Here is an 18,811-nt window from a genome sequence, read left to right as displayed (position 1 = left end):
AGATAAAGTGACACTGCAGAGACATCGAGCTTGGCGCGTTACATTCGCTTTTTTTTTGTATACGAGTTTTTTTTTTTTTTTTTTTTTTCACGTATAAATAATGTACACATGTATGTATATAATTTATATACATATATATATGTATATGATAAAAAAAAAAAAGCACAGAGATAAAGTGACACTGCAGAGACATCGAGCTTGGTACGTGACATATCTTTCGTAACACACACACACACAGTATTATATCGACGACACATATATGTGTGTACATACATATGAACAAGAAACGGGTATATATATATACACGTATAATCGTCGGTGGAGATAGTTTTTACATCGTCACTACTTTAGCGATAGGTATCAAGCGAACAGTCAACGCGACAATCGGGTGTTGAAAGGGGGAGAAACGGAATTAAAACTGTTGGAAGAAGAGAACAGAGAGTTCGCTAAACGGCGCTACAGCTAGGCGTGGGAAAAACAATTAAAAAAAAAAAAAAAAACAAACAAACAAACAAACAAACTGTTCATACTTAAGATTTTTGTCAACAAGCGAGTTGATTTGATCTCGAATATTGATTTCGTTGTCGCTCCTCTTTTCCGCGATAAATTCTTTTTTCACGGCTCGCTTTTTGCGCGTCTTGAAAAATCTGTCAAATATATCGCGTAGTTTTGACAGTTCAGATGTAGAAAGTAAACATATAGCGCGCGCGCGCGTCTCTGCGGTATCTGATATATCGCGAAATACAATAAAGCAAATAGACTTTCTTCGTAACAGACGAAAACGTTCGAATTTGTGGACATTGCGATCAAACGCGTTCTAATCGATAGTCAGTTTCCTCATTTAATCCGTCGTTTTTTCGTCGTCGATTTTTTTTCGAAGACTAAACTGAATTGTTGATATAAACTGCACTCGGACAAAGTGGGGCTGTTATTTTCTACTTCCGGTATTTTTTTTCCAAGACCGTAGTTTTATCTCGTTTTACTTATAGCGACGTTTTTAATTAATAACTATTTTCTTTTAATTACGATTGTTTTTTCGACAAAGCAATATTATAAGAAAAAACATTTAAAAAAAAAATAAAATAAATAAAGTATTTATTATTATTGCAGGAAAATTATCTGCTATCTGTTTTTCAACATCACACTTCCTTCGTATAAGAAGAAGAAAATCTTAAGTATGAGCAGTTGGTAGTGGGGTAATTCTTTTAGCGCATTTTATACAAACGCCAATAGGCTATATCGACTAAAATCCACAAATAATGAACTCTCAAGTAAGTTTCCATAGAGTGACCTGTGTAATATATGAAATATTGTCCAGATTAGATGAAAAGAAAACGTTACTTCTCTGTTATTTCAAGAATCGTAAATTACTCGCCTCGTATATTCACACACGAACACTTGCGAAAAGGACAGTGGTGGTTTTACATGGGAATAGTTAAAGTTTGAATCGCTTTATACGAACTTGGCAGGAAGAATCCAGCAGCGTCAGATAAATGTATTCAATCGCTACAATCGATGTTGTCCGCCACAATGTTTTGACGACAATTATTTACAGCAACAACTTTGAAAAATAGTGTGACACCAATTGTCGGAAAAGCGTGTGTATGTGTGTGTGCACAACGAACATTTATATGCGCAAAATATGTAATATGTATATCTCTTGAGAAATTTCTGCCACGTGACTTTGAAAAGTGTGTGTTCTCGCGATCTTTCGAACAATCGAAAAAATACCTGAACGTAGTTCATCGTCGACGACGTAATTTATTTGACGCTACTTTGAAGGGGCGTCCTATAATGTGGGGCACGCACATGACAAATTGCAAATCGATGTAGAGTTAATGCGCGAAGAGAATGTTAAAAATTTTTTTTTTTTTTTTTTTTTGTACGCGACGAGAGAGAGTATGTGTGTGCGACGAGCGCACGAGGCCGCGTTCATACCTCGCCTTGCTCTCTTCTCTGCTGAAGTTCCTTCTGCCTGGCCTCTTCCTCGGCGATGCGAGCTTCGATCGCTGCCAGGGACTCCCGCGTGAACGGACGGAACAAACTTCTTTCTTCCTCTGATAGAGAGTCAGAATCTTCGGACATTGTCTAGGCTGCGCACAGCTGAGCCACCTTCCTGTTCGGGGTTGCAAGTCGCGATCAGTGACGAAGGAAAAAGAAACACACAAAGTAAATGTGACACAACACGTTCGAGAAACATAGAAAAACCAAGAAAGAAACAACAGAAACCAAACTCAAACAGATCGACAAAAAGTAGCGAGGTAACTTGTCCCAATGACCGGACAAGCACCGTAGACCGGGTCATTTATTAAAGAAATAAATTGTAAACTCAAATATTTGCACACATGTAAAAGTTGGAAGTTATAGTTAAACGCAAAAATTGGAAAAATTAATAATTAAAACTATATTTTAATTACGTGTCTGCTAATTATTTCTTCAACAAATGTCATTGGGTCACACACGTTTGGGGGTCATTGGGACGTTTGCCTTGTACGGACAACCAATCAATACGCGACCCGAAATTTATATTGCAAACGTATTTGATTCGCCACGCGATAAACACACAACCAACTTCGTCGGATTGTGTTTTCGACTAAAACAAAGACTGACACCGCCAGGAACGGAAAGCGAAGCGCAGGCAGAGCAGGTTATCATATACACGGGAAGAGGGGGGAGGGGAGGGCGGCAAAGACTCACTTTTGATCGGTGCTAACAGTTCCTGAAGTGTAGTGTGCGCGTGTCCCACGATGCGGGGGGGTAGTGGAGTTGTTGGTGCTGCTGCTGCTTCTGGGGACTTCGACGGGTCCGGTGTCGCGATTTGTTCCCGACTACTTGCGGCCGATTTCCGGGCGAAATCGTCGATTCGGCGAGTCGCGTCGAGCCGACGATGCGATCACACGGCGCCGTTACGTACGATCGGACGGATAAATGCTCTCCGTGCAGCACGTCGATTGCCGATCTGCCGCTGTTGTCTCTGCTCCTCGCCGTCGCGCGAATGCTACAGTTGCCGCTTCTGCCGCTGCTGCTACTGCCGTTGCTGCTACCGCTACTTCTAACTTTGTTCCTGTTGCGGATACTGCTGCTGCTGCTGCTGCTCTTACTGATGCTGCTGCTGCTGCTACCTGAATCTCGTTCCAACGTAATGGCGACGAGAAATGACGAACGCGCTGCGGCAGTGCGTGCTATGTCGGGGACCGTCCAACGCGAACCAAGATTTTTCATGTCCGACCTGCGAGGAAGTCGAGCAAGCGTTGCGTTGCGATAAGATCAAAAGATAACGTAATCCCGACGTGTCAGTGGAGAGCAGATATAAATTGTTTTGAAATTACGCGCTGTGTGTAATGTGTGTGTGTGTGTGTGTATTTTTTTCGGTGTGTAAATTTGTAACGAAGAAGTCGACGGCGAAAAAGATAGTCAAGATCACGACGGTCATACGTGTGCAACTTGACATAATTTGTAATTGTAGGAGAGCCGGTGTGTGCCGGAAAACACTCACACATTTTCAAATCAAAGTAATACACGAATTCGTGGAAGTTTATTAGGCCGGATAACGTCACGCCGAAATAAACCGGAGGAGAAAATTACTCCCGCAAATGGAGTCGCCACCTCCTCCTTCTCCTCTTCGAAACGGATTAACGTAGTTACAACGAGACGTACTTACGTGTGAATGAAGCGACGAGTGCGATCAATCCGTTATCCGAAATAACATAGTCTGGTCTCTTCGTTTCGGCCGATTTTGATCTGCAACAAGAGTAGAAGAAACCGCATTGATTTCAAAAATCGTTTCCCCATCTCGACGGTTTGTTATTTCAGGTTTTACGCGCGTCTATGTCCGTGAGATTTATTCACACACACACATCGTCTCAAGAACGAAATATCACGCGTTATTTTTGTAACAGACTATGTAATTGTTTTTTTTTTTTTTTTTTTTTTTTATTTTATATATCTCTTTCGTGCGCGTTCGTGCGAAATGTTCGCGCGAGAAAGGAGCGGCGTTTCTATCGCAAATTAAATTGTGTGCGTCCGCACGTGTGTTCAACAATTTTTTTCCATGTTTTTGTTTTATTTTTTACTGTCGCAAAAACGTTCTCGCACGCGCGGACACCGACTCTTCGTCCACGCACTCGCTGAAAATTTCACGCGAATCGTATTCACCGGTAACAGGCGGAGTCGCGGAAAAGGTGTCGGTGGTCTTTGACCGAGTTTCGCGCGGTCGATCATATTCCGCCGAAACTCGGTCACACGCGCTTATGCATCGGTGCTGTTGGCGGCGGCCGCGCGGCGCCGAGCGCCTCCGCGCGCCTTGCGATACGCGCAGGAAAAGTAAGAGTGAAGGGCTGTTGTTCGCCAGTGGAACAAGCGCATACAGGGTCGACCGGTATACCACGTCGGCCGTAACACGAGAACTTTCTACTTATCGGTATTTATAGGCAAAATCGTATTGTTTCCTTCTGCGTGCGCTTTTGTGCGAAAGCTTTTCACCGGGCAGAAGAATCCGAAAGGCTTCGACCGCAGACACATTTCAGAAACCTCTTCGGCAAAATAGACATTTTTTTATATTTGCGGTGCGACTCTTTCAAAACGAGTTTTGCTTAGGAAAAAGATTTGGTTGTGCCACACGAGCAGGAAAATACGTGAGGAAAATTTTCCAAGTTTTACCGAATTTTCTTTTGGCAATGTTGATTGAACAAAAAATTCAGCAGAACCCGGAAAAAAAATTCTTCCTCGCTCTGTTTCGTGTAATAGCGAAATAGATTCTTTCTCGCGTATACTCTGTTTTTCCTTTAATTTCGAATCTTTTTTTTATTTTCCTTGAGAACGAAATCCGCATTGCTGATCCGTGTGATTCCACGATTCTAACTACAGAGACGTCAGAAGATCGTTCGGATTACGTTGTAGTCTATTTAAGGTGTTTATGGTGTAACCATAATCCTCTTTCCGCTGATTGAGGCGAGGGAGACGAGTTCTCGTCTTTATTAGAAAGCAACAGGGGAAAATCGGCCACGCCATTCATAAAATCAAACCCTGATGTCACCGCTTTTCACGAGATCTGAACGCGGTATGAAATATTTCGCCACGCGCGGAACGTACGCGCGGGTGTGTTTATTTTCATCTCGCGACGCGAATTTTCAATATTTGCACATTTAAGTCCGACCTAGTTGCCAACTAGGCAACTTGTAATACACACATTCCCAATCGTGTATCTAACACGTTGTAAACAGAGATATGTGTGGGATCATACGCGATTGTGATGTTACGTAATTGATCGTCGACAGTTGAGTCGAGTTTCGATCAGAATGTGTTTGTTGCGCGTGCGCGCACTTTTCGAATTAATAAAATCATTACGCGCGATAATAATTAACCGTGTCGCACATAGTTTCCGAGAAAGTTGGCGCGCGCTTGAAATTTCGCGATTTAACATTCGCGCGTGCGCGCGCGCGCCGCGGTGGTTTTAACCAGATTGCTAATCCATTTACGCTCGCGAACTAATTGCGAGAGTAAACATGAATCAGAAAGGTCTTCTGTGTCTCATTCGGTTCAACCACAGTTTGACCCGTCGCGCTCGGCCGCAATGTGTTTTCCGTGAAAAATGAACAAGGTGACGTGAAACGAACGACATCTGTTTCTTTTTTTTTTTTTTTTTTATTCTATAGATATAAGATAGAAAGAAAAAACAAGAGAAAGTAACGAGAGAGACTCCGAGAGCTCGCGAAACTATCTCTCGATACCCCGTCCAACTATAATTCGTTTCTTTTAAAAGGGGCAATCACGCGGTCTTTTGTGCGCGCGAGCGCCTGTGCGACGCTTTTATTCTTCTGCGTTTATTTTCTGTTTACAAAAAGTATAGTTAGCTTAGCGGGCTTTAGATACGAGAAATCGATGGATTACGACTTCGCGCGAGACGCGCAAATCGCGTGTCTCGGGTCGTTTGTAACGTATTTTTTTTCCTCTTTTTTTTTTTTTTTTTTTTTTTTGAAATGATTTAGATCGCAAATGAAAATCCGCGCGGTTGTATATTCGAGGTGTGTGTGTGTGTGTGTGATTTCATTTTCTTAGTGCGAAGATCGCGCGAGGGGGGGGTGGAGGGTAACAGATAAGAGTGATAAGAACATAAATTCGCGTCGTCCGCTCGTGTGAAATTAAATGTCTCCGAGATATTCTCTGGATAAAAAAGTAAATAAGCATAAAAACAAGTACTTAGTTTAACTTCGTTTCTTACTTCGCCAATTTCCGTAATTAACACACACACACACACATGTTCTAACAAAACCAGCAAATGTATCGGAATAGCGATTGTGCGTCACCATCCGATCGAGAGAAGATCGTTATTTTGAAGTGACTTATGGCCTTTCTCTTTCTCTCTCTCTCTCTTTTTTCTCTCGCGTGTCTAACGACGCGAAATAGCGCAGCGAGAAAAACCCTTTGTAATTAAGAGGTATTATGCGGGAGCGCGACGAAATAATTAGCCGATCTCGCCGTCACGCATATTGAATGGGAGGATCCAATCGCGGCTTGTATTTCACGAATATAGAAATGCAATAAAAAGCGGCGCCTCGCCATAGCGCGCGAAGCAAGAAGAAAACGAGGTCAACTATATCGGCGACAAATCGGCCTTCATCGAGAAATTTATACGCGATAACGGAAACGGACGACACTACACTGGAGCGTAATGAGTAATTTTTCTGAAAGAAATTACCGCTTTTTCCCGATCGCGTCTCCGGTCTCTCTTCGTGTTTGCCAACCGAAGCGCGACTGCGTTTTCCCGTTGAATGGATTCTCCGCGTATTTTATGTTCGCGAGCTGATATTCGCCCCTGGGTTTTTTTCTATTCCGAGCGACGCGGAGAAGTCGCATCTTTATTTAAATGGGGAAAAAAAAAAAGAACGCGTGTAAATATGAAAAGAACGTTAAATATAAATGTTAAATATAATTGGGTTTTTTTTGTGTGGATTCCGGAAAAGATCGCGGAATTTAAAGAAAAATAAAAGAGAGAGAGAGAGAGAGAGAGAGAGAGAGAGCAAAAACCACGAGCTGGGAAAAGAGCAAGACACATCAAGAGCGCAGACGAGATATGAATTAAATAAAAATGAGACAAAATAAACAATTTTTTATTTTCAAAAGGTAACACATGTGCGTATTTACACGAAAAATATCAAACGCTTTAATATCGCGATTATTGCGAGTTTGAAAGAATTTTGTTTTCTGAAGAAACGATGAAAATGATGTTTTTTTCTTTCTTATAATTTTATATTATTTGCACGTCTCCGAAATTACACGTAGAATAACCGAGAAAATTTGTATACGGTCACACGATTCCGGGAGACGTGTCAGCACTTAAAGCTGCGCGAAATCGGATTTACGACCGTGAATGGGTTTAATGCCGAGGCGGAACACAATGCCGAAACAGTTTTCAGTGCGTCGTTCAGCCGGATTGCGGATCAATAAAACAGCCGACACACATATGCGGCATCGGTTGGTGTAAAATGATGCGCCGATCATCCATTTGAATACCGCGACGTGCACGCGCGCGGAAATGAGACGACACGGTTTGTCACAGACAACACTTATCGGCGATGCGATCAGCTCTGATTCGCGATGTGTCTCTTCTTTTTGCAACAGCGGCGTTTCCAGAAAATATTGTCATAAAAACGAAACGTAACGATCCTTTGTTGGACGTCTCTTTCGCAAATTCTCTCACGACGATTACGCGATCGTGTGAGAAGTTGTTCGCGAGAAAACAAAAACCGGAAGAACATTTTTGTATATATTTAAATTCGCTTAATCACGTGACAAAACAAAAAAAAAATACAAAATGCGCTTGTGGAAATAATAGGAATATTTGAAGAAAGATTTATAAATTTTATAAATAATCGTGTAAAAATGTGTAAACAATTAATTTTGCGCAACGTATCCCGGGCGAGAAAAAGATTTCATTCATTTGCGCGGATCGGAAATGTGTCGCGGTGTGAACTATTTCACATTGTTCGATTAAATATATAACGACGTGCGGATATTTTCCGGAACTAGAAAAACTTCATTCAGAGAATCGCGCGACTGCGCCGCATTAAACTTGTCCGTTTTACGGACGTGCCGAACGAACGCAACTCTCTCGAACAAGCGCCCGTAAGCGGCACAGAGAGAGTGCATCCGCACCGAATTGAAGCACTCGTAGCTATATAGCACCCCGCTTTGCGGCAGAGAGACCGGAAGAGACTCGACTTCGAGCATTTACCTTAAATTCCGATATCTCGAGTCGTTATTTCGCGCACAACATCTTTCGTTACATTCCGACATCGTCCTTTGACATGTCAGCGCGTCGTCTTCTCGGTTGAAAATTTATTAATGAAACCGGAATTGCATGTCGAGTATCAATAAAAGAACGGAATTGTCGCGGAAAACAAAACGCGCTTTCGTTTGTAACGAAATGCAGAATATTTTTATGAAATATGATATTTGATTGACTCTTCGAATGGGAATTGAAAGAAGAAGAAGAAGAAGCTTTTGAGAGATGGGGCCTCAGCGCGAGGTGCCATAAGCGCGTTCATTAATAATTCTCAGATTTATGAGAACGCGCATTACGTAAAGGGAAATACGGTTTCGCCGTGGCGGCGCAACTCATTCCTGTTTATTTCTCGGTCTCTCCCTAGAGTGGAATATCCCAAAGTTTAAGCTCGCGCGGTAAGGGTATCACCCTGAATATTTATGAGAACACATCGCGAGGAAAACCCGATGGAAAAAACGTGCTTTCTTTCCGCAAATACAAATTCCGCGAAATGAAACCGTTCCGATCGATAATCGCGGGCTGTTCCTCCCCGCGATGCGAACGTCGGAGCCATCACATCTTGGATACGTTGTTTAGCAAGTCGAATGTAACCAAGTCCCACCTCCGATCTCTCTCTCTCTCGGTCTGATATTCTGCGTAATCTCATCGCCATGTTCGTGGACCCTACACGGTGGCGCCACCGGAAACCAGAGTGAAGGAAAACCCTTTCGACTAGGAGAGGGGTGGTAGAGCTGGCTGGTCGGCTGGTGGTGGGGCGACGCCGACGCCGACGTCGCGTGACGTCACGAACCAGGCCGGGTACGTTGCGGAAAAACGTCGTCATGACGACGACCGCTGACGCTACCGTCGTCGTCGTCGTCGTCGTCGTCGTTGTCGCCGCCGCCGCACCAGAGAGAGCCTTTGCCGTCGCCGCCAATGCCAGAACGCGATCGGAAAAATGCAGAGTGCGAAAAAAATGGAAAAAATGGGCGTGGAACCGGTTTATATGAATTACGCAATAACGGAGTTGGGCGATCGACGCGGAGAAATGGTGGAAACACTCCCTCGGGGAAAATCAAATTGAATGTAGAACGATACTCGTGTAGAGCGTATGTGTGTGTGTGTGTATGTGTATATATATATATATATGTATAGACAAGTCCATTTGCTCCACTGAATATATATATTACATATATGTATGTATATACGACATATATATACGATATCCGCATGCTATCAATCGTTACGAGAAATTCCGCGATTAAAGGAAGTCTGGCAGAAGTGTGCAAATCGTTTTTAAACACGGAACGTTTCTTCTCGATTAGTAACCATTGGCGCGTTGTACATTTTCCCGCTAATAAAAACACCGTTTTGCCGCTGAAATATCGATACTTCAACTACGCTAATGAGAAATTCAATCAGAGCCCCCGTTACTCAATTAGGGCTCGATATGTTAATAATGAAGTGCGCTCGACAATAGAGAGCGTTGTAGCGCGCGCATTGCGCGTTTTTCATCTCCATATATAGAGTCACAAATTCGATGTAATAACGAGCGAATATCGTTTCTGTTAAAATCAGTTGTTGTTTATATTTTTTGCTTATTCGATTCGCGTAAACACGAAACTCTCTCTCTCTCGGAAAACTTGCAAACTGGATTAAACCCGTGGACGTGAAAGAGAGCAACACGCCGCGAATGTGTTGAATGAAAGATGAGTTGTCGCGATGTACCTTGTTTTTTTTTTTTTTTACACCTTATTAGAGCGAGAACAAAGTTTCGCGAGAGGAATTTTTTTTATTTTTTTTTTTTTAATTTAATTTCGCGAATCAATGCGGATTAACTTTCTCGTCGAGTTTAAAGGGACGCGTCGAATTAATATTTTATTCGTGGAAAAAAACAATTGTTAAAAGCTGAGAGAAAAAGAAAGAGAAATTGCCTGACGTGGCGACAGTGATAATGTTGACTGGGGTGTGCCCGACGTTATTTAGATCGTTCGTGCGACTCGCCTGACTCACACAATTTCGATGAAATACTTGATTCACTAACTGGAGAAATCAATATGCGGAAAACCACAATACAGGCGCATCTCGCACTTATTGCACTTAAACAAAGTAAACGTTACGCGGGTAACATCCGCAAATAAACAGTCGGTTGATTGCGTCCTCTTTAATTATACAATTTTTATTCATCGCGATAACGAGCGATATCAAGAGTGCAATGAGTGCAATTATATTAATTACGCACAGTTGAATTTTTTTCTCTCCATCTCTTTCTCTCTCGGTTTCTTTCGCACACGTAAATAAAATAACTCTTGGTTGTGCAATTCGCGTAACAATTGACAAAACAGCTTCGCGCTTTCTAGAAATTTATTATGATGAAATGTGGGCAAAAACGAGCGTTCGAGTAATAACGTAAGGTCGCGCGTGTAACATACGCCGAGCAATTACGTGGTCGACGACGAGCAGTCATAGCTATTTATGATCGGACACAAAGCAAACGAAAGCTCGCGCGCGTCTGTCGTTGTGTAAACGACGTTAAAACTTTCGCGAAATACGATGAAAATACGCTCGAGTTTTGTTTAAATTTTTACGACGCGTAAAAACAAAGTAGGCGAACGGCGGCGCGGAAGGAGAGACCAAATGCAAAATCTGTCTCGAGAAATGCAAAATCATCTTTTCGCACGTGCGAAAGATGCAAAGAACGCCGATGCGTGCGAACCAAAGGAAAAAGGAAGGGATGAAGCATTTCGGATGAAGCCGCGGAGCGGACGGGAGTGTTACGTGCACCGTAAAAGCGAAACATGTCCGTGCATGTGGATGTATTGTTGCATTCTGCACCGGCGCGACCCACAAAAGACGAAGTATACCGTCGACGCAAAGTATAGCGCGGAACAGGGCCATGCGTTCGTGCGAGGGCAATCGATCGATTGCCCGCTTGCCTGCCCGCCGCTTGACTTTCTTGACGGTTTCAGCTCGGCATTGCGCTTCCAAGAATCCAACCCCCGCGGGAGATCGCCCTCCTCCCGCTGCGCGCGCGCGTGTAATTCGCATTCGTCGTTTACGAGCATTCCGAGCGGATGAGCGTGTGCATTATCGTAATTTGTTCGGGAACGCAATGTCACGATTAACGGGGATAAAAAAAAAATCATCCCCCCCCTCCCCCGTGAAAAAAAGAAAACGTTTCCGCGTGGTTAGCGCGAATCGAGAGAAACACTCTCTCTCGACGTAGGAACGAAAGAGAAAGAGAGGATTAACAAACGTCTTTGCACTTCGGTTACTAAAGACTTGGAAACCAAACTGAACCGTGCACACTTTTAGTGTGTATGTATATATATATATATATGTATAAATGCCACTCGGGGATTAAAATCAAATCGATGTGCGGAATCTTACGGTTTTAGAAAGCAACCTGTTCCTGCGCCAATCTTTAATAATCCGTAACCTATTTTTTCTTCATCCCCTTTCTCCGCGAAAGCCGATTTACTTCGTATATAGTACACGAAAGAAAATTAAACTCTTCCTTGTACTTTCGAAAAGTATATTAAATTGTGTATTAATATCGTGTAATGTGGAGAGATTATTTACAGTTCGCTGCTTATAGCCCCCGGAGATTTTCCGGACTGGACGTTACGTACTCTCGGGGCTTTAATTTTTATTCACGGGATGATATCGAAAAAAATGTCATTTATTACGTCGACAAAAACAAGTCTGACTCTTTACGAGAATGTCTCGGTTTTTGAGCATCCGACGAATTCTATATAGAAAACGGGATCGTCTGTCGAAAGCAATTTACCCTGTTCGCTCGGAAGGACGCGGAGAAAATACAAAAATCGAATATCTTGACACGCATTGTATGTGTGTGTGTGTGTGTATGTATTCTATAAATAGTCAGCTGCTAATGCGATAAAAGGACACGATAAAGCTCGCTCGGAATCGGCGAGAACGAGGCGCTTCTGCGCGACAGAGGATTATTGACGTCCGCGAAATTTTCGGCGGAACTCCACTGATCCCCGGTGCATCCGCACTCGTTCGAGTACATCTGTACTCGACAACACACAGCGCGGACCGAGGGAAACGTAGCGCACCTGTTGCGTTCGTTCGCCCCGCAAAACCTCCTTCTTTCCCAATTCCCCTTCTTGCTCTTCTCGTCCGTCCTCTGTTCTATTTTTTCTGCGCGCGCACGTTTTTCGAAAAAATTGCGGGTTTTGCAACATCTTCTCCTCCAATGAGGAAAGGATACAACAATTCTGCGTGCCAAGTAGAGAGCACAATTTGCGCGATAAATTATGTTTGACATAGTCTCACATAGCGAGTATTCCCTTATTTATTTCCCTGAAGTTGCCGCCACACAATCGAGAATTAATATACCTAATGACTATTTACAGATAAGAGAACGCGCCACACACGTGTCAAGGTGCCACACGAGCAACTCGATGTGTAATATCGTTTGCGCGCGTTTCGTCAAATTAATTCGCGAAGTTCACACGCCCGATCAATAAAATTAGAAGAAAAAAAAAAAGAGTGCACCGACGGTTGCACTTGTTCATCTTCGACGTAAAAGAGATTTCGAATTTCGCTTCGAAATTCTCTTCGTTCGAACATCCGCCGAGCTGCACATTCGACGTTTATATGTATATAATTTCTCTACAATTGACGCGACGAAAACGAAGTTATATTATATCGCACTGCGGCTTACTCGTTGCTTCTCGGTCTCGTTTTCTCGGAGCTCTTAAACGCGGAACTAACTCTTATTTTAGCACGGATCGACGGATCTCGCAAAAGCATATGACGCGACCCCTGACATTACGCCCTATCGATCGTTTATTTATGCCGAGGGGGATGATTTATCAAACTTTAAGAGATCCCGAGGAAAAATTATCTTTCTCTCTGCGCTTTAGCAATTATTATTTCTCGTCCCCGCGGAGATAACACCTGGGAGACGCACGCGGAATGCGAGACGCGGCGCACGAGTATGCGCGGAATTGAGGAATCCGCTTTATGTTCTTCCGCTAACCCTCCTCGCGGAGATGGTTACGTCAATAGGAATATGTCCGTTATGTTACACCGAGCGCGCGGACGAGGGTGACGCGCGCGCTTTACTCCTTGGCGTTGCCTTCAATGGACGATGACGTAAGTTACGTCTGCTCACGCACCATTACGCAGCGAGAATCGAGTTTCCTGTATAAGTTCAAGTATGTCGCGGGGATAAAACAACGGCGTATATATCGTCGACGGTGCTATGTTAAATGTGTGCGGTAAATATATATATCGCGAATGCCATTTCCAATTGAGTTTTTATATCGCTCGCGCTTTGAGAAAAAAACAATTTATTGTTTAAAGTGTTGCGTGTATGTAATTGCGACAAAGAGATATAACGCGATTATTTTGTATTATAGAAATTTCATACGCGTTAAAAAGAAAAATTTTTCACAAATGAGCACTCGGGTGCAAAAAAATGTAGTTCTTCATATTTTTAATTTTAACAAATAAAAAAATATATGAAATATATGATTATAAATAAAATAAAATATAAAATAAATATCGTGATATACTATTTTAACATCTGTATAACGTGTCAGAATTGTAAATAATAAAGTGTAATTAACTCAATACAGGTGTGTTGAATTAAATTCAACACGTGCGAGAGATCTGTGTGTGTGTGTGTCCTTCTCTCGTCGAAATGTGCAGCAGGGAAACGGATGACCGCGCGAGATAATAACACTCGTGTCATTCACGCGTGAGCGACATTGGGGCGAAAGTGATGGGGCAAGCTTTTTGGGTGCGTGTGTGTGTGTGTGTGTGTATAAGTGCGCGATCGCGCGCTCGAGAATAAATGGTTCACGTTACAAGTAGTTGCACGCTTCCTCGCGGAAGAAAGTCCTCCGAGGCGTCGTTGTGCACGACACCGGTGTGATCGATATCATCGCCACAGCCGGTTCTTAAGCGGATCGTGCAGCATGTATTGACCGACAATTCTCGCGCGCGGGAGGAAGGTCACCGGCTGGCAAGCAGACATGTCACAATCATTGTCGTAATCACGACGCGATCGATCACGGCGATCGAATCCGATGTGGTTAATCGGCCTTGTCCTTGCGCGCGAGCAAATAATCGTATTATTTATATATTTAGCGTCGCGTTGTTTTTTTTCCCCGGCAATTTTTTTTTTTTTTTTTCAAACGAACACTTAAACGAAATTATCGAAGAATATGAATTTTTTTTTTTTTTACTCATTAATTTTTTCTATTGACTCGCCAAATTGTCGAAATTGCACGTGTACCTCCACATATGTGCGAGATGAGCTTCAATGCTGAGAAGTTAAAGGATTCGAGAGTGTTTGGATTAAACATTTAGTCACCGAGACTAGATTGGAAGTTTATATTGTACGAGAAGTCACAATAGTGTCAGGGATTTACCGCCCTATTGGATAGCCTTGAAGCATCCAGATTCACACAACGCAGCTATGAATGTCCCGTTATATCGATAATGCTTCTAGTTCTTCTTTGCTCAATAGAGCGAGACCCGGAGTTCACTACTTGTTTATACATATATATATGAAAACTGTCTATATGTGTGTATATATATATATATATATATATATATATATATATAAACTTTGATAAGTTTCAGCAAAACAGTTCTATTTATTTACGTAGACTCTGCAGAAATATTTCAGCTCTTTTACGTGTGTGTCCCACCACGTGCACTCTTTTGTCGTATTTTTTCCTTTCAAGACGAAGTAAACGTGTGTGCATACTCTTTGATTTGAACGACGCTATAAAAGGTTTCCGCGTATCTATAAGCAGAACGGATTTACACTTTTCGAACGGTTATAGTAGATCGTGTGTACTCTCGATCGGGCACAGAGACCCCGCAAGAGACTCGTGCCACGCGTTATCGATTGATATCGTTCCGAAAACGGCTCGCGCGCGCGCGCACACACACACACGCACACACACACACGTACACACGATGAGAATTATACACAACGCGCGACCTATAGCCCTCGGTATCTCTTCGTATGTAAATCCGACCCTGTGCCGCACACACATCGGACAGTCCTCGCGATGATCAACCATCGCGAGCTCGCGGCGACCGATCCCTGACCGCGGTAGCGTCGATCGATATATCGGGAATGGCAGCCACGGTGGAGCCGCGCGTCACGCTAAAACATTATGTGCACACGATGTATATATGTAATGTGTATACATGTATATGTATACATACACATGGGACGCACACCCTGGCGATTCGATTGCCGCCCTATCGCGCCGCGTAATCGAGACCTCGTTACCTCCGATGCGAAACGACGAACGTGCACCGGGGGTCGACGCAGCTCTCTCTCTCTCTCTCTCTCTCCCGATCCGTCGCGTCGCGGCTACACGAAGAGCGGCGTCGCGAGCGCCGCATCGCTAGGACGCTCACCACGCGACCAAGTAAAAGTGGTCGAATCAACGACTGGTCAGACGTAGCGTCTACCGCCGCGGTTGACTTGATCCGTTTCGATCGTCGCATTCGATTTTTTCTCGCAATCGACTCTTCCTGAGAAAAAAACGTTTTGCGACGTTATGTAAATGTTATGTAACTATGTTCTAATGCCAGCATATTCCTCCGTAAACGAGGTTTTGAAATGAAGAGAGAAATATTGTGTAGTACACAAAATTGTTTAAGACGTGTTGTTTTGTATAATCGACAGTTCGCAGACGCAAGTTTTTTTTGACGCGTCAAAACAGAAAATCGTCGATAAAATAGTGTGTTGACCGAATTTAAAACAAATTGTCTCTCTTTTACCTTTGTAGAATTGTAATTAGAAGAGAGCAAAAACAAAAACAGTTTTTAATTTTTATAATAAACTAAAGAGTGCCAGCCATCTCTCTCTCTCTCTCTCTCTTTCTGTCACAGTTTTAACGTCAAAACTCGTTAAATGCAAAACTTTCGCGTACCACCTTGAATGTACCACTTTATCGCCACGTATCGTGGATATTTTATTGTCCACGTTTATGCCAACCATTATCTTATTAATATGTATCAATATAATGCACGCCCCCGTATTCGTATGTCTCTACACTTTGCTTTCTTGTGCTATATTTGCCGTAGCTACGCCCCTGGGCTTATACGGAATGTCAAACAGTCCATCATATGTGTGGCACCGCGCGCGAAAAATACATCAGATATAATTTTACATATATAAATTTCATATATTTCTCATATTTTCAGAAACAAATTTTATTCAACGAGAAAAACTTTTTATCATTTATAACGCAAGTCACGTAAACGGAACGAGAGACAAACAAAAAAAAAAGTCATCCCGAAACTATTGTAACAACTGTGTGTGTGACATATCCTGGAGGTGATCTATTGGATCTCTTCTAAATGTTTTTAAAATTCAAAAATATGTCCAAAAATTCGCACGCGTACATCGCGATAAAAACTGTTGTATCAAATTTCTTTATCCGCGTGCAATTGCCCGAGTTTTTAAATTGTCATCACGCACACAGTGCGATTTGACATCAAAGAAAACGTCAACGCGTGATCCGACTTGAAAAAAAAAAAAAAAAGGCAACAAATTGTCAAAACGCAGAATATTTGTGACAATGCAAATTTCATCGGATTCCACGTTCACGCAACAAGATTTGGTCTTTATTATTTTTGTTTTTTTTTTTTTTTTTTTTTTTAACGTTCGCTGAGAATGTGCAATATCTTGCTGCGGCAAACGAAACGAGACGACGAATTTCGCACGAGCCTATGACAATTTGCGAGGGAATTTATGGCGAGAGCGCATTAGCTGCCCTTGGCAACACTCTTCGGGGAAAAAATTGAAGAAAAGTCTCAAAAGCGCACGAAAGAGCAAGATCTTTAGACACTTCTTCTACCGCCTGGGCGGAGACACACGTAAGCATACACGAGTAACACTTACGGTCGAGGAGGTCGAACACTCTCCAGTGCAGATAGTCACCACTGAGAACATAAAAGAGAAGCGTAGCGACGTAACGATATGGAGAGAAGAGTGGCACTGCGACGTCCGGGGGAAGAGGGGGCGGGTTCTCTGGGATACCTCCGCGGGCCTTGCTCGTTTAGCCTCGAAATACTTGGGTAGCACAACCAAGCACCACCGTGCGAAGACACTGATTAAATACACTTTCACACTGACAAATATATAGAAAAAGAACCAACCGACGGATCACGAAGACCACGACGACGACGACGACGACGACGACGACGGCGACGACGACGACGACGTGGCGCTTCTCGTGTTCTCCGCCTCACGCGATGTCTTTCCCCCTTGCGTGCGTACTGCGTTGTGTAGCGTGTACGTACGCGTGTACGAATTCTCTCGGTTTTTTTTCCACTTTGGATCCCGTGTTTCTTTCGAGCCGACGATGGCGATTATGACGGTTGTTCCAGAGGAGCTCTTTTTTATTTTTTTGTATTTTTTTTTAAATTTCAAACAATTTTTTTCTTCACCACTTTCTTACTTTTCCCTTTCCACTTGTATTCTTCTTCTTCTTCACACAACCAGCTTCTTTTCTTCTTTCTCTTCTCCTTCCTCCTCCTCCTCTTTCTCCTTCTCTTCCTCTCCCACCTCCTCCACCTCCTCCACCTCCTCCTCCTCTATTCTTCACCGCAGCGGCAAGGACCCGCCCCGTGTCGCGCTACACAAACGTGTAGTGGATGAAGAGAGCGTAAAACTTGCTCTGCGACAACATTATCCGGCCGGTTATCGGTGCCTCGGTCGACTCATCATTTCGTCTCACGTCCGTCCTACGGTCTGGCCGCCCGCGCGTCGCAACGAAAATTGATCGCGTTGCGCGCGACGGTCCCTTCTTCGGGGACAGGCCCGTCGACGCGTTCGTGTCCAGCCGCCGCGTCGCGTCGCGTCGCGCCGTTCGCCTCGACGCGGGTCTACTCTACTTGCGCCGTTCGTACGATTAAGTTGCGTATCGCTACTACTTGACGCCGTTCTCGCGCGTTTCCTGCCACACGCCCTTGGCGTTTTGCACCGCGTCCTACGTTACGGATAAATCACGGTGCGGCGGCGGTGTGGCGATTCCTTTTTTTCCACTCCCTTTGTTCTCTGTCGACGGTTCCTCTCTCGTCCGCCGCACACTCTCGTGCTTTTCACACACGCGCGAACGCGTGCTTGCGCATATACTCACGTACACACACGGATGGCGGCAACACACTGCACACGAGCGAACGCGAACGGCCGAACGCGCGCGCGCGAACGATCGTTCTCTTCGTCCCTTTCTTGCTCGCTTCCGAGCTTTCCTCGGCGGCCACGTTCCTTACCCCTCCGTGTCCTCTTTCGCCTCTTCTCCCACCTATCGCTTTCTCGCCCGCTCTGTTTCTCTCGTTCTAGTGTTTTCTCCGTCTTTCCCTCTCTCTCTCTCTCTCGTCCAACCCTCTTTAACTCTCAACCCTCGCACCACCGTCGCCACTGGCGCTGTGTCCTGCACCCCTTGGACGTCCTATGTCTTTTCCTCGCAGCAACACGGCCGGCACGAAAGGTGGTCGCTCGCTTGTAAATGTCGAACCGAGTACCCGTCTCACGGT

At 43.8% G+C, this 18,811-nt stretch overlaps 1 protein-coding gene across 1 annotated transcript in view; it reads right to left on the bottom strand.

The window, feature by feature from the left end:
- LOC109857373 (sodium channel protein para-like) overlaps positions 1 to 17,469 on the bottom strand; it is a 28,602-nt gene extending 11,133 nt beyond the window's left edge. Inside the window, exons 1-4 of the mRNA XM_020433600.1 lie at positions 17,175 to 17,469; positions 3,662 to 3,741; positions 2,698 to 3,229; positions 1,939 to 2,116 (exon numbers count right to left, since the gene is read on the bottom strand). Of these exons, the coding sequence (XP_020289189.1) occupies positions 1,939 to 2,085 (147 nt within the window). The 5' untranslated portion in view covers positions 2,086 to 2,116; positions 2,698 to 3,229; positions 3,662 to 3,741; positions 17,175 to 17,469. The remainder of the gene's footprint in view (positions 1 to 1,938; positions 2,117 to 2,697; positions 3,230 to 3,661; positions 3,742 to 17,174) is intronic.
- Between the last annotated feature and the right edge of the window lie 1,342 nt (positions 17,470 to 18,811).

This window comes from Pseudomyrmex gracilis, unplaced genomic scaffold (genome assembly GCF_002006095.1).
Source record: "Pseudomyrmex gracilis isolate BER0280 unplaced genomic scaffold, ASM200609v1 scaffold_156, whole genome shotgun sequence".
Classification (NCBI taxonomy): domain Eukaryota; kingdom Metazoa; phylum Arthropoda; class Insecta; order Hymenoptera; family Formicidae; genus Pseudomyrmex; species Pseudomyrmex gracilis.
The sequence above is the reverse complement of the archived record's forward strand: the minus strand, read 5'-3'. Positions and strand labels throughout refer to the sequence as shown.